This window comes from Lepisosteus oculatus, chromosome 15 (genome assembly GCF_040954835.1).
Source record: "Lepisosteus oculatus isolate fLepOcu1 chromosome 15, fLepOcu1.hap2, whole genome shotgun sequence".
Lineage (NCBI taxonomy): Eukaryota > Metazoa > Chordata > Actinopteri > Semionotiformes > Lepisosteidae > Lepisosteus > Lepisosteus oculatus.
In genome coordinates, this window is record NC_090710.1 from 3,610,993 (window position 1) to 3,623,618 (window position 12,626).

The 12,626-nt window shown below is 42.1% G+C and overlaps 1 protein-coding gene across 1 annotated transcript; it reads left to right on the forward strand.

Moving 5' to 3' along the window:
* The first annotated feature begins 4,654 nt into the window (after positions 1-4,654).
* fundc1 (FUN14 domain containing 1) lies at positions 4,655-11,901 on the forward strand. Its single transcript, XM_006638935.3, has 5 exons — positions 4,655-4,778; positions 6,532-6,682; positions 8,150-8,225; positions 8,932-9,060; positions 11,329-11,901. Exons 1-5 carry the CDS (start codon positions 4,760-4,762, stop codon positions 11,404-11,406), a joined length of 453 nt encoding a protein of 150 aa, XP_006638998.1. The 5' UTR covers positions 4,655-4,759; the 3' UTR covers positions 11,407-11,901.
* Positions 11,902-12,626: the final 725 nt, after the last annotated feature.

Consider the following 12,626-nt stretch of genomic DNA (forward strand, 5'->3'; position numbering starts at 1 on the left):
AGTGGAAATTGGCAGGATCACAGCCCTTAACAACCCCACTCTGATGAGCTGTGTCCTGAGATCCCTAGTGACCAAGCAGCCAGGACCCCAGTTTAACGTCTGGTCCGAAGGATGACACTTCCTACAGTCCAGTGTGCCCTGAAAACCCTGCAGAGCTGCTCTTGCTAGGAAGGTTCTGGTCCAGAGGGAAGTGTGCCCTCTATTGGTCCAGTTGTATCCCAGCTTTTACACCTGTTCATAGTTTCTGTCTACTCCACCTCATCTGCTGTGCAGTGGAGCTGCTGTTTGTCAGACAAGTGGGGCTGCGTGTCAGTGGCGGATGAAGTGGGTCCCTTTTTATATGCAGATCACTCTGGAATCCTTTCACTCTCTATATAAAGCTTTATATAGATGGTTTATATAAGGGTGTTACCCGGGCATCCTGGATAAATTTCCCATTGGCCTTTACCAATCATGGCTCCTAATAATGCCATCTCTGAAGTGGCTTCATCACTCTGTTCTCCTCCCCACTAATAGCTGATGTGTGGTGAGAGCTCTGGCGCACTATGGCTGCCGTCGCATCATCCAGGTGGGGCTGCACACTGGTGATGGTGGAGGGGAGTCCCCATTACCTATAAAGCACTTTGAGTGGAGTGTCCAGAAAAGCACTATGTAACTGTAAGGAATTATTATTACATAAAGTAACTCTGAAAGAGACACTACACAAATCCTTCCATCTATTTTCTGACTGCTTTATCTAATTAAGGGTTGCAAGCCAGTGTCGGCAAGCAGTGGGCACAAGGCAGGATGCAGACTGGACTGGATTCCAGTCCACTGCAAAGCGCACACTAACACAGACACAGGCACATTCACACCAGGGCCAGTTTTCCCAGAAGCCAACAAACCCGCCAGCATGTCTTTGGACTGTGGAAGGAAACCGGAGCACCAGAGGAAACCCGTGCAAACATTGGGAGAACATACAAACTCCAACCAGATGGTACCCCAGGTCCAGAATTGAAGCCAGGGCCCCCGTGCTGTGACATAGCAATTTCCCTCACGGGATCAATAAAGTATCTATCTATCTATCTATCTATCTATCTATCTATCTATCTATCTAGCAATATTAACCACTCTGCCCCCGTGCTGCCCCTACACAAATCCAATTATGTATTAATTAAATTGCTGTTCTTACTCTAAACCCGAAAGGTGTCATTCTAATCAAGGAATTTATTCCTTGACCTTTTGCCTTTGGCCAGTCCAGATTATGATTCAGGTTACACCAATGCCGGAGGCTGTATCTGGTCTCATTTCTAAGGATCACAAGATCTCTCACTTTCATTTAGAACACCGCTTGCTGGAAGCCCTAAAGCATATTAGCCTTTGGGCCAATATGTTAGAGGTCTCACTGGCCAATCAATAACAACCACCTCAAGGAATTACAGTAAGTGCAACCCCAGCTCTGTAACTCTTTGACATTTACTGTATTACCCACCCACTGCAAGAAGCATTTAACCTTAAGAGAAATTTAAAACTAAATGAGCCAGATGTGCTGAATGACCTCTTCTCATTTGCAGTAGCACACTTAAAAAAATACAACCTACTTTTTTCTGTATCCTCCATCATTCAAAACAGCGCCACACACCGTAAACACTTGTTCAATTTACATGTGATGAGATATATTGCAAGCTAAACATTTCTCAGGCCTGCACAACAGCTCACAAAGATAACAGATTTTCTATAACATGGATGTTTTATTCTTGGAAAGGGTCAATCAATCCAGAACAATCAATTAAGCCCTGAAACAGTAACTGGACTACCCCTGGACAGGACAGTAGTCCATCACAGGACACAAGACAGGACCGCACCCTGGACAGCACACCAGTCCATCACAGGACACAAGACAGGACCGCACCCTGGACAGGACATCAGTACATCACAGGTCACAACACAATTGGACAATTTAGAGACAAATTAATTTAGGCAGCATGTCTTTATGAGGGAGTAGGGATGAAGAACACTTGCAACTCCATTCTTACAGGAAATCTCAAGCTTTTGCACCCCAATGTGCTCATTTTACTGGATAAACTCAAAACTGGACAAAAAGAGAGGGACAGAACCAGCTAAAAATAAATGAATAAAATACAGTAATCCATCTGTGCAATCAAACAATTCAATCTCAAACACAAAAGAAATTAAACACGCTGATAAAAATTAAACAAGTAGTAAATCTGGACCCATGGACATAGAATGTATAATTTCTGGTCGGCTTAATGAAACATCCAGATGATTTCCTTCACTTAGGTACAAAAAATTAAATGTGCTCTATTAATTAAAATCATACAAAAAATGTAACCTTTTAATGAAATACCACTCCAAGGAAACTACAGCTCCGATATATCCTAAAACTCTTGATTTATGATAAAACTAGATGATACATTCTGAAAAAGTAACATGCATATTAAAAGTACTATGAAAATAAAAACACATTTATGTCCTAGGCTACAGTACCAATATCTAAAAGCTAGAATAGAAGATCTGCAAAATTGCCAGAGTATTATTTCAAACCTTGTAATTTTGTCATTTAAACCAAAACCTTAATCTCCTTCTTTATATCATTGGGCACAGATGGGTTTGTTTTTCTTATAGTCCTGTGTTGACAGCCGTTGTGATACAGCATTGTGATGGCAGAGGTAAGAGTGACAAGCCAATGAAAAAATGTTAAAAGCATGGAAAATTATAAGAAGAAATTATATATAACATTTTGTAGTTATTAATTGATCAAGCTGTATGTTGAAAGACAGGATATCACCTTCAGCAACAGGGCTGGGTCACTTGTTCCCTACCCCAACTACCCTTTGGGTAAAGACATGCACTTAATTTTAGTTTCCACTTGTGACTCATGTTTTGCTTTTGATTCTCAAGTCAGTGGCTCAGAGGATTTTGAATATTTCAACCAGGTCACCTCATAGTCTTCTGTGTCCAAGACTAAAATTTGTGGCTCTTACTGATTATGCAAGACGTCATCAGTGGTTGAGTCATGTCTCAGGCCACAATTCTGGACCCATCGCCGAGAAATATTCTGTTTCACCCCCAGATCATGATGGCTAGAGTAATTGGCTGAATAACTTCACTGAGATGAGGAGAGCCAAAGTCTGTGAGTTTTATAGAGAGTGGGGCTGGGCTACATCAGTCCTGACTTTATTAAAGTACTCACTCAGTTGGCCCTAGTTATCCCTTAATTAAACTGATTGAACTACAGAGGGCATTCACTTTTTAACACGGGGATATTTGATGTGGGATTACTTTGTTTATAAAACAATTGAAACAAGCACCAAATGCTGGTGTTATTTGTTCACGTGGTGGTGAAACATTCAGTGGTGAAGTTAGAGAATCTGAAAGGGAGCAAACACTTTTTTTTGCTGAACTGTATACAGACACTTTAGAGGTAGTTTAGATAAGATAAGATCACTTTATTAGCCATATACAATTTCTTGCAATAGGAATTTGTCTTTTCGCATACCCCACCTTGCTCTCCATGAGACACACAGACAGGGAGAGAAGCTTGGGGTCAGGGTGCTGGGTCAGCCATTTATACAGCACCCCTGGAGAAGCTGGGGTTAAGGGCCTTGCATAGGGGGCCTCAACGGAGTAGGATTCCTCTGCTGGCTGCAGGATTTGAACCAGCAACTTTCCAGCCACAGGCACAGATCCTTAGCCACAGAGCCACTGCTCCGCCCAATTTATTCTTACACAGAATCCTCTTGTGATGATGATAATGTCTTTCTGTTATTTCAGACTTTCCTCCTCTTTCCTCAAGCATGCTGGCATAATGACATCACTATGAGTGGTCTGGTCAATTTTGAGTATATATGTTTTAATAGGGATGACTTAACAATGGAACAGTGACTGTGTTTAGCATAAGTTAATTATTAGGAACACTGCTGTGATATCTGTGTTAGCCCAGCCAGCTGTGTAAATACACTCATTGTTCCACATCTTCAGAATAAGGTAACATTGCTGGGAACTACAAACGAACAGCTAACCAACAACACGTATCTATAGTTTATATGTCTACTACCTGGATGTAACACGCTGCTATTGTATTCGTGTCAGAAGAACGTAAATGACGTAAATGCCATATGACAGATGTGTAGTTTTTTTATTTTCCTTTTCTGCTTTCACGCTGTTTGCTAAACCTCCTGTTTTGGTGTCGTCTTCGAGCTACTCGACTGATTATATGAGAATCTAGATCACTCATATCAATTAGGAAGGTATAATAAAACCGGGAAAGGTAAATGCAGTTGCAGCACAAGGTAAATTTAACCTCTTGAGCTTGAGAGCTACGATAAACCACAAGAGCTGCAAAAGCCACGGTGCAAGATGGTAACGACACAGGACAATTGAGAAACAGTCACGCCAATATCCTGTGGGTAAATCCGCATATTTTGCGTGGAGGTTACAGTTGAAACACGTGACAGGGACCCAGCGCCGGATAGTAATGGATGCAAGTTGAATATTGAGATTGTTACTTAATACATTTTGCGAGGTTACTTGTTGCAGATTTTATTGTTATATTGTTAAATAAAACAATATTTAGGACACGTAAAGCTGGAAGAAAAACAACTTTAAACATTTGTAATCCATCTTGGAACTCACGAAACGCCAGAGCTGCAGAAAGAAAAAAGATGTCCTGGCTCTTTAAACAACTTGAACCGAGGTGGAGGAGGCGGAGTACACCGGGTGCTTGGCACTGTCAACATCCTGAGCAGTTGACTGCAAAATGGCGGACTGCAGAGAAGGTTAGTAGTGCATTTGTGTTTTAGTGGCATTTAAACAAAAATGGAGCTTATTAACAACGGTGTCTTTAGGAATGAACAAATACAATCCTGTTCTTGATTTGCTAGTCTGTGCGTCGTCTTTTGAGGAAGTGAAATTGTAGAATTGTAGAATGAAATTGTTATGTTTACATATACATTCAGACTGTTAGCTACACTACCTTCTAAGAACTGTATTTAGATTTTCGCGTTTTGCCGCATTACAAAATGTTAATGGCTAAAGTAATAAGGAATTGAGCTGGACGGAACGATTATACGGTATACGCAATGTTCTGATAATATACAAGATTTTGCTAAACTAGATGATTCTTCAAATCTGGAAGTGCAAACTTAGACCGTTATATGAGTCATATCAATTAAAAATGTTAAATCCCATTGTTATAAAACGAGCTGTCATGTCAAGGGCAGTTCAAGTGCCATAGATATTGATCCATATGTTCTTCTTATCCATGTAATAGTGTAAATATGCAAACTCATCACCCAATTGTTTGTATATTATGTTGCATTAAAAGCAATCCCATCCAGGTATTAGCCAGGCTCACACCTGCTGTGCTTCAGTGGGTTGCCAGTTGTGCATTCCAGGCTGATGTAGCTGCCGACAATCATTTTATCTCAGCAGTCTACATATGCCCTCTTACCTCAGTGGGGAACTTGGAACTGGTGTCTACTTTCGTGTCTGCCATCTTAACGTTTGATATTGTTGAACTGGGGAAAAATAAAGACAATCCAATTCCTATAAGAACAATACAAATATGACTATTAAGTGCCAGTCAAAAGACAGAATAAAGCGACAATTTTCTTACTTAGCCGAGGCTCCATCATACCGATGGCAGAAAGATATTGTTCCCAACATAAATGGGACGCATTTGTTTTTTTTCTGTGTTTATGGTTTCTTGATTTTCCCTTTTTGTTGACATTCAAATGGTTAAATTACCTCATCACCCATATGTGATCAGCTTTCCCCTTATTGAGCTGCTATAGTGCTGATCCAGCAGTCAAAGTCACTGGAGTGCATAACGGGCAACATGAGCATTCAATAAATCAAAATGACCCCAAAACAATTACTCAGTCTCCCAAATATGTAGAATTTATTTTTGTGTGTATAAAACAAACCTGCATGAAAGATTCATGGTGCTCCATGTTTCTTCCCACAGTCCAAAGACACACTGGTAGGTTAATTGGCTTCTGGGAGAATTGGCCCTGGTGTGAGTGTGTTTGTGTCTGTGTGCCCTGCAGTGTACTGGTGTCCATTGCTTGTCAGGATAGACTCTGGCACCCTCGTGACCCTGTACTGGATAAAAAGCATAGAAGATGGATGGATGACATCTGCATAAATTGAGTGATTGTCTTCTGCTCAGTATTTTATCTAGCAAAGTCATAAAAAGTAATCTGAGCAATCTGTTAGGGATAGCCTTCTGTCAAAAGGGAGAGCCTTCTGTGAAATTATCAAGAGTTTATCCTTCGTTAGATTGCCTCAGAGAAACAAAAAGAGTTGATTAATACATTTCGGTCTGAGCTGCAGCGAGGAGCTCTTTAGATAGAAGGCATGATTATGTCATTCCTGTTAAAGACAATTTGTTTGTGCTCATTGGTATTTTATATGGATAAAACTCAGTGCATTCGTTGGGCGATGACACTGTCTATCATGAGTGGTGGTGTGTAAAGATGAACCGAGAGTAGCAAACTGACACGCATGGTTTTGTCTTGAAATGCTAAGACAGTGACGATGACTCGTACGAAGTGGTGGACCTTTCGGATTATGCAAGACGCCATCAGTGGTGGAGTCGCGTCTTTGGCCAGAATTCTGGACCCATTGCCGAGAAATATTCTGTTGCAACGCAGATCATGATGGGTGGTGTAACTGGCTGGTAAGTATACAGACTCTTTAAAGGTACTTTATGGATTTGTCTTAAAGTACATATATATTAGGTTATTTCACTTAAGTAAAGAAATGAGTTCCCATTGGAATGCCTTTATCTGTACATAACTACTTGTATAATAATAGCTAGAACGCTCATTAGCTATTAGTGGGGAGGAGAACAGAGTGATGAAACCAATTCATAGATGTGGATAATTAGGAGGCCATGATTGGTAAGGGCCAATGGGAAATTTGGCCAGGACGCCGGGGTTACACCCCTACTCTTTTCAAGAAACGCTCTGGGATTTTTAATGACCACAGAGAGTCAGGACCTCGGTTTTATTCTCACCCGAAGGACGGCGCCTGTTTACAGTATAGTGTCCCTGTCACTATACTGGGGCATTAGGACCCACATGGACCGCAAGGTGAGCGCCCCCTGCTGGTCCCACTAACACCTCTTCCAGCAGCAACCTTAGTTTTTCCCAGGAGCTCTCCCATCCAGGTACTGACCAGGCTCACACCTGCTGAGCTTCAGAGGCCTGCGAGTTGTGAGTTGCAGGGTGAAATGGCTGCTGGCGTCTGCTGGATATCGTCTGCTGGACAGGAGCTTCTTTAACGCAGCAATAAGATGCAGTGCCAAGTCAGGGCTGAAATGTGAGTTTTCCTGCCCCCCCCCTTCCCCATAATCAGCACAGGTGTGCAAGGGGGCTCCCAATTTGCTTGTTCAGATATCAGGCAGCAGCAGCGTTACGGGCTTGTAGCTTGATCTCGTCGGATCGCAGAAGCGGAGCAAGGCTGCACCTGGTCAGTACTGGGATGGGAGATCTCTTAGGAAAAACCAGGTTGCTGCTGTAAGTTTAGCTCATAGACCAGCTGTTCTCTCTGGACAGTTTGGTGACCTGGGCCACTGCTACCGTGTAGGAGGTACCATTCCACTAGACTCTTGCAGGTCATGTAATATCTCAATGTCATTGATTATGTGGCTTGGAAGATGGCATTACTTAAGGTGCTTAACAATTAAGGCCTAGAACTGCTGGTCCAGGCATATGTTGTGCAGGATAGCTGGGTATTTTCAGTCATCTTTAATGAGTGCAACATAAGTTAACAACAGTTAATCAGACCTGTATCTTTCTGTGCATTCTGGGCCTGTTAGCCAGAGGATTACTCCCTGCGTGGTTCTTGAAAGCAGAGCTGACTCCGGCACCTAAAATCAGGGCTGTTTCAGCAGAGCGTCATTCAAGGGCAGAAAAATGCAGTATTTGGTTAAGTAAGTATTGTAAGTATAATCAAGAAAAAACATTAAAATTGCACTGGCCATACTGTAAAAGGGTGGCTTTGAACAGTAAGGGATAATGTTGTACCACCCTGGACACTCCAGGGCAACAGCAGAAAACCCTGAGGCACGGGTTGATGCCTTTCTCTTTATCTTAATTTATTCTTTAAAACCCCAGCCCTGACAACTGTTTCCCTTGGGCAGGTGCGCAGGGTACCTGTTCCAGAGGGTTGGGAAGATTGCAGCAACTGCGGTTGGCGGCGGCTTCCTTTTACTACAGGTACAGAACGAATCGTGCTGACATCTGCGACGTCCAGAAACGCAAGCCTGACAAACGGAATGGGGCCACCGGGGCGTTGAAGTGTCCTTGCATGCTTGGCACAGCACTGACTTCTCAGGAGATAGGTGTGCTTCCGCCCCGGTTCACTGATTGGCTGGGAGCGTGTCAGTGCTGGCACTCTCTGTGTTTCATGTCGGTTGGCCCATTGCTTCGGCTGTTAAGAGGAATACTAAAAAATAAAGTGCAGAAATATCAGACCCTGGGAGGAGAAGGAGGTACAATGCATGTGTTAAAATGGTGTAATCACAGGTTGGTTAAATGTAATTATACCACATCCAAATGGCTTTCAGATACCAATGTAATAGATCAGCATCTAGTTGTGTAAAAGATTCTTGCTAAAAAAGTTTGATCTGGGAGCCAAAAAAAGAGGTGATGCTTCAGTTCACTCTGTCAAGTTCTAAATGTGCAATGGCTCTGGTTTCTCATGAATGCTTGTAGCATTGTCTAAAATGGGAAACTAAGGGGTTGGCTTTTTTCTTCCGTATTTGAAGATGCCTGAACTGATTTGTAATCAATACACTGATGATGATATTGCCAAAATCAAACATTATGGGTTTGTTTACATTTAAATCGCTGTCAGATTGCTGCTCTTCGCAAACTTTTTCTCCTGAAATGTGGGAACGATGATTTTGTTGCTCCTTTCCAGATTGCAAATCACAGCGGATACGTGCAGGTCGACTGGAAGAAGGTAGAAAAAGACGTCAACAAAGCTAAAAAGCATCTTAAAAAGAAGGCGAACAAAGCCGCCCCTGAAATCAATAGCTTCATTGAAGAGGTGAGACTTCCAACCCATAACGACGCAATTTCTGTTGCTGTCAGAGGGTGCTGCTATATTTAAATACCCTCCTCCCCCTTAGCACGGTGGTATTATCCTGTTTTCCCATGGTGCTTCCAAACCCAGTGCTGTAAGAAATATCACACTTCCGCAGGGCCATCTGCCTCAGACCTCGCATGGCACTGAAGGTGCTACCATATATGGAATGTGTTCGTATTCTCTCCAGTTCAAGCTCAGTCCTGTCTTGCAGTTCCATCATCTCCGCGTGAAGGCTTCTCACTTGAACACAGCTCTGTGCACTTGACTGCAGGATCATTCGGGTTCAGGATCACTGGTGGAAATCCACAGTGCTACCTTTGAAATTGTTGTATTTCTTTTGTAGTAACACTGGCTTTAAGAATGAATTCAGTGCAGTTGTTAGATCATATATTCTTTTGTAATGTAATGTTAAGCAACAGCTTTTGCTGTGGAAGTGGAAGTGCCTGAAGTTAAATGTGATCCAAGATCCAGTGGAAGCCACGAACTGAAAGTGGAATAGATAAGAATTGCTATAATCCATATCAAAGAGTCAATGATGAGGAACTGTGGTTTCAATTCAATAAAATTAAAAATACCTGTTTTCTTGTGCAAATCAAGAGGCATTACTTGTACATTAATTAGTTGTTCTTCTGTGAAACTGTGACGCCTGCCTGGTAAATCCCGTTCTGAAGATGGATTGCTGTACATTTCAAGCTAGGACATGGTTAATTTGCACACAAAAAAAGTTTAAGGATTAAGTAGAAATAAATTGTATTTGTTAAATTCAGATCAGCATCTGGTTGTGTAAAAGATTCTTGCTAAAAAAGTTTGATCTGGGAGCCAAAAAAAGAGGTGATGCTTTGTGTGGATTTTTATTTGGTGAAGCCTTCCAAATTTAAATTTGGAATCTTCCCCGAGTAGTTATCAGCTCAGCTCATATCGTGGCGGGGTGGCGCGGTGGCTCTGTGGCTGAGGATCTGCGCCTGCACTGGCCGCAGGTTCGTATCCAGAGGAATCCTACTCCGACGGGCCCCCGAGCAAGGCCCTTAACCCCAACTGCTCCAGGGCCACCATATAAAAGGCTGACCCTGTGCTCTGACCCCAAGCTTCTCTCCCCGTCTGTGTGTCTCATTGAGAGCAAGTTGGGATATGAGAAATGACAAACTCCTAATACAAAAAATTGTATATGGCCAATAAAGTGATCTTATATCCTCACCCCTTGTTCCATACTGGGAGAGAGGAGATCAATGCATGTACTCCTCAGCCCCGCCCACCTGTCAGAGCACACTTGCAGTCCTCAGCCCCGCCCACCTGTCAGAGCCACACCTGCAGTTTTGCTCCTTAGCCCCGCCCACCTGTCAGCATCTCCCACACTATGTGCCCCATAGGTCACTGGCAGGTCTTGTGGAGGAAATGCTGGACACACAGTCCTGGTGTGGTTCAAGGAGCTGCCACCACCTGGGGGAATGTAGGCACTGCTGGCCAATAACATGGCTCAGTTTCAGCCACCCAAGACCCAACAGATATCATCTCCTGACAGTGCTTTTGTTAATGCAGTAGTGTTTTAAGGCTAATGCTTATTAATCTTTTTGGAGAATAATGTTTTGATACAATCGAAGAGTTGTATCCTATCCAGGGTGTGCCCTGCCTTCCACCTGTCAATCTCTGCGATAGGCAATCGGTGGTTAAAAAAAGGATGGATGGATACAATTGAACAAATGCAAATTAAATGATTTTTGAGCCTGTAATAATGGAGGGAGGCACTTGAAACTGAACGAAACTTAATTTTTTTTAAGAAGTCATTTTGTAGATCCTTAGAAAAATGTGAAAGCACAGCTGGAATAGCTAAACACTGGGTATTAAAGGTGATAATATTTCAGGCATTAGCGCCCCCTATTGGAAGAAGTGACCTTCCTTTGGTTATTCCGTTAGGAATAGTTTCTTAGACAATTTTTAACACTTGTGACATTATTATCACAAAGCACTGTTGCGTTTTTGTCTGCTTGAATGTGCAGTGTGTGCATGCTCTGATGCTCATATTGTTCCTTTCTCTGTTTTCCTTTGTGTTCTAATACATTGGTGTACAAAGACGTTCATCTGTCACATTCAAGACCTCAGTGGCCCTAACCCAGTCACTGGAATCTCGGGTCCTCTCCCTTCTTATTGTGACCAAGAATAGTAAAATATAAGTTACAATTATAAAAAAAGATGATAAAATATAATCTTTGCTCTTCCTCTTCTGTTTTGCAGTCTACGGAGTTTGTTAAGAAAAACATAGTGCTTTCCAGTGGATTTGTGGGCGGGTTCCTGCTGGGACTGGCATCTTAAAGCCAGTTTGGAGAGATGACCTGAGATCCAGAATAATAATAACTGTGAAGTATTTCCTCTGACTGGGCTGGTATAAGAGAAGGCGCACAAGCAGAGCAAAGCCATGGCATGCTGCAGTTCTCTCCTTCCCTTTACTGAGTCTCTAGAGCCATTCGAAGCTGGGCTTCTTAAACACAATACAATTAAGACTGTACGGGATATAGGCTTTGCTTTACGTGTTTCATTGCATTCTGAACTGTTTTGCCGCGCCATTGATGAGTAATCTGTTTTGTTAAAGGATTATTTTAATTTTACTGGACAAGAAACATGACTACGCAAGGTATATGACCAAGTGCTGAATATATTCCTTAATATTAAGGGTCACGTTGAGTTACAATTGAATTATTTTGCCTCTGTTTAACAATGAACGTTACAATGTGTATTAGAAGGAGTGGGATAATATATTTATTGCTGTACTGCCATAACATAAATGAGAAAATAAACTTTTTTTTTTGGTTTGGTGTCTTTTTTTACTTTTTACTTAAAGATGAACGGATTGACAAATACTACTTTCATCTTTCATTTTTCAATTACATTACGTGGTTATATAATTGTGTGTCTTTTTTAGTTCAGCCTTAACTGCAAATGTACAGCAGCTACCTCCAGAGAGTTGAAAGGAGCCTAAGACAGGTCAGCTGTACTCACCTCATCTTTGTGGTGGAAGGTAGACATTAGCAGGAGGTTTCACTAGGGTGTAAGTGTCCCGTACAGCACCAGGCACAAAACAAAATGAATGTATTCTGTAGTTTTGGCTTTGTACCATCACGCAGGACCTGAGGAATAAGCAGCAGGCTGATATTCTCCTCTTGTTAGTTTTAGTGAGGCTAGATGCTGCAGATTTTTAAAAACAAATTAGGCTGGCCTTGCTCATTAATTACGGTCCTTACATTTTCAGTAGGCCGGATGGAATTTAGATCCCGAATTAGAAGTGATACAATGGAGAGTGTTAGCAGGAGTGATCGAGGGATTCTCCAACCTTTAAAATGAAGGCAACGTGGCGATCTGGAAGATTATTGTGGAATCGGTTTGTCGTTTGCGCAGTGTTGAATACTAATATATCTTGGATGCAGCATATGCCTCCCAACCTATAGCTGGCGAAAGGTATAGAATAATTTGACTTCCGGAGCAAAATCAAACGTGGAACGCTATTTTTTATAAGACTCAGTTATTACAGTGAATAG

What these genes read in the sequence shown, in the direction of transcription:
- fundc1 (XM_006638935.3), top strand. An exon ending in GCGGCTTCCTTTTACTACAG is followed by an intron (nt 8,226 to 8,931) that starts GTACAGAACGAA and finishes GCTCCTTTCCAG; the next exon opens with ATTGCAAATCACAGCGGATA. An exon ending in TCAATAGCTTCATTGAAGAG is followed by an intron (nt 9,061 to 11,328) that starts GTGAGACTTCCA and finishes TCTGTTTTGCAG; the next exon opens with TCTACGGAGTTTGTTAAGAA.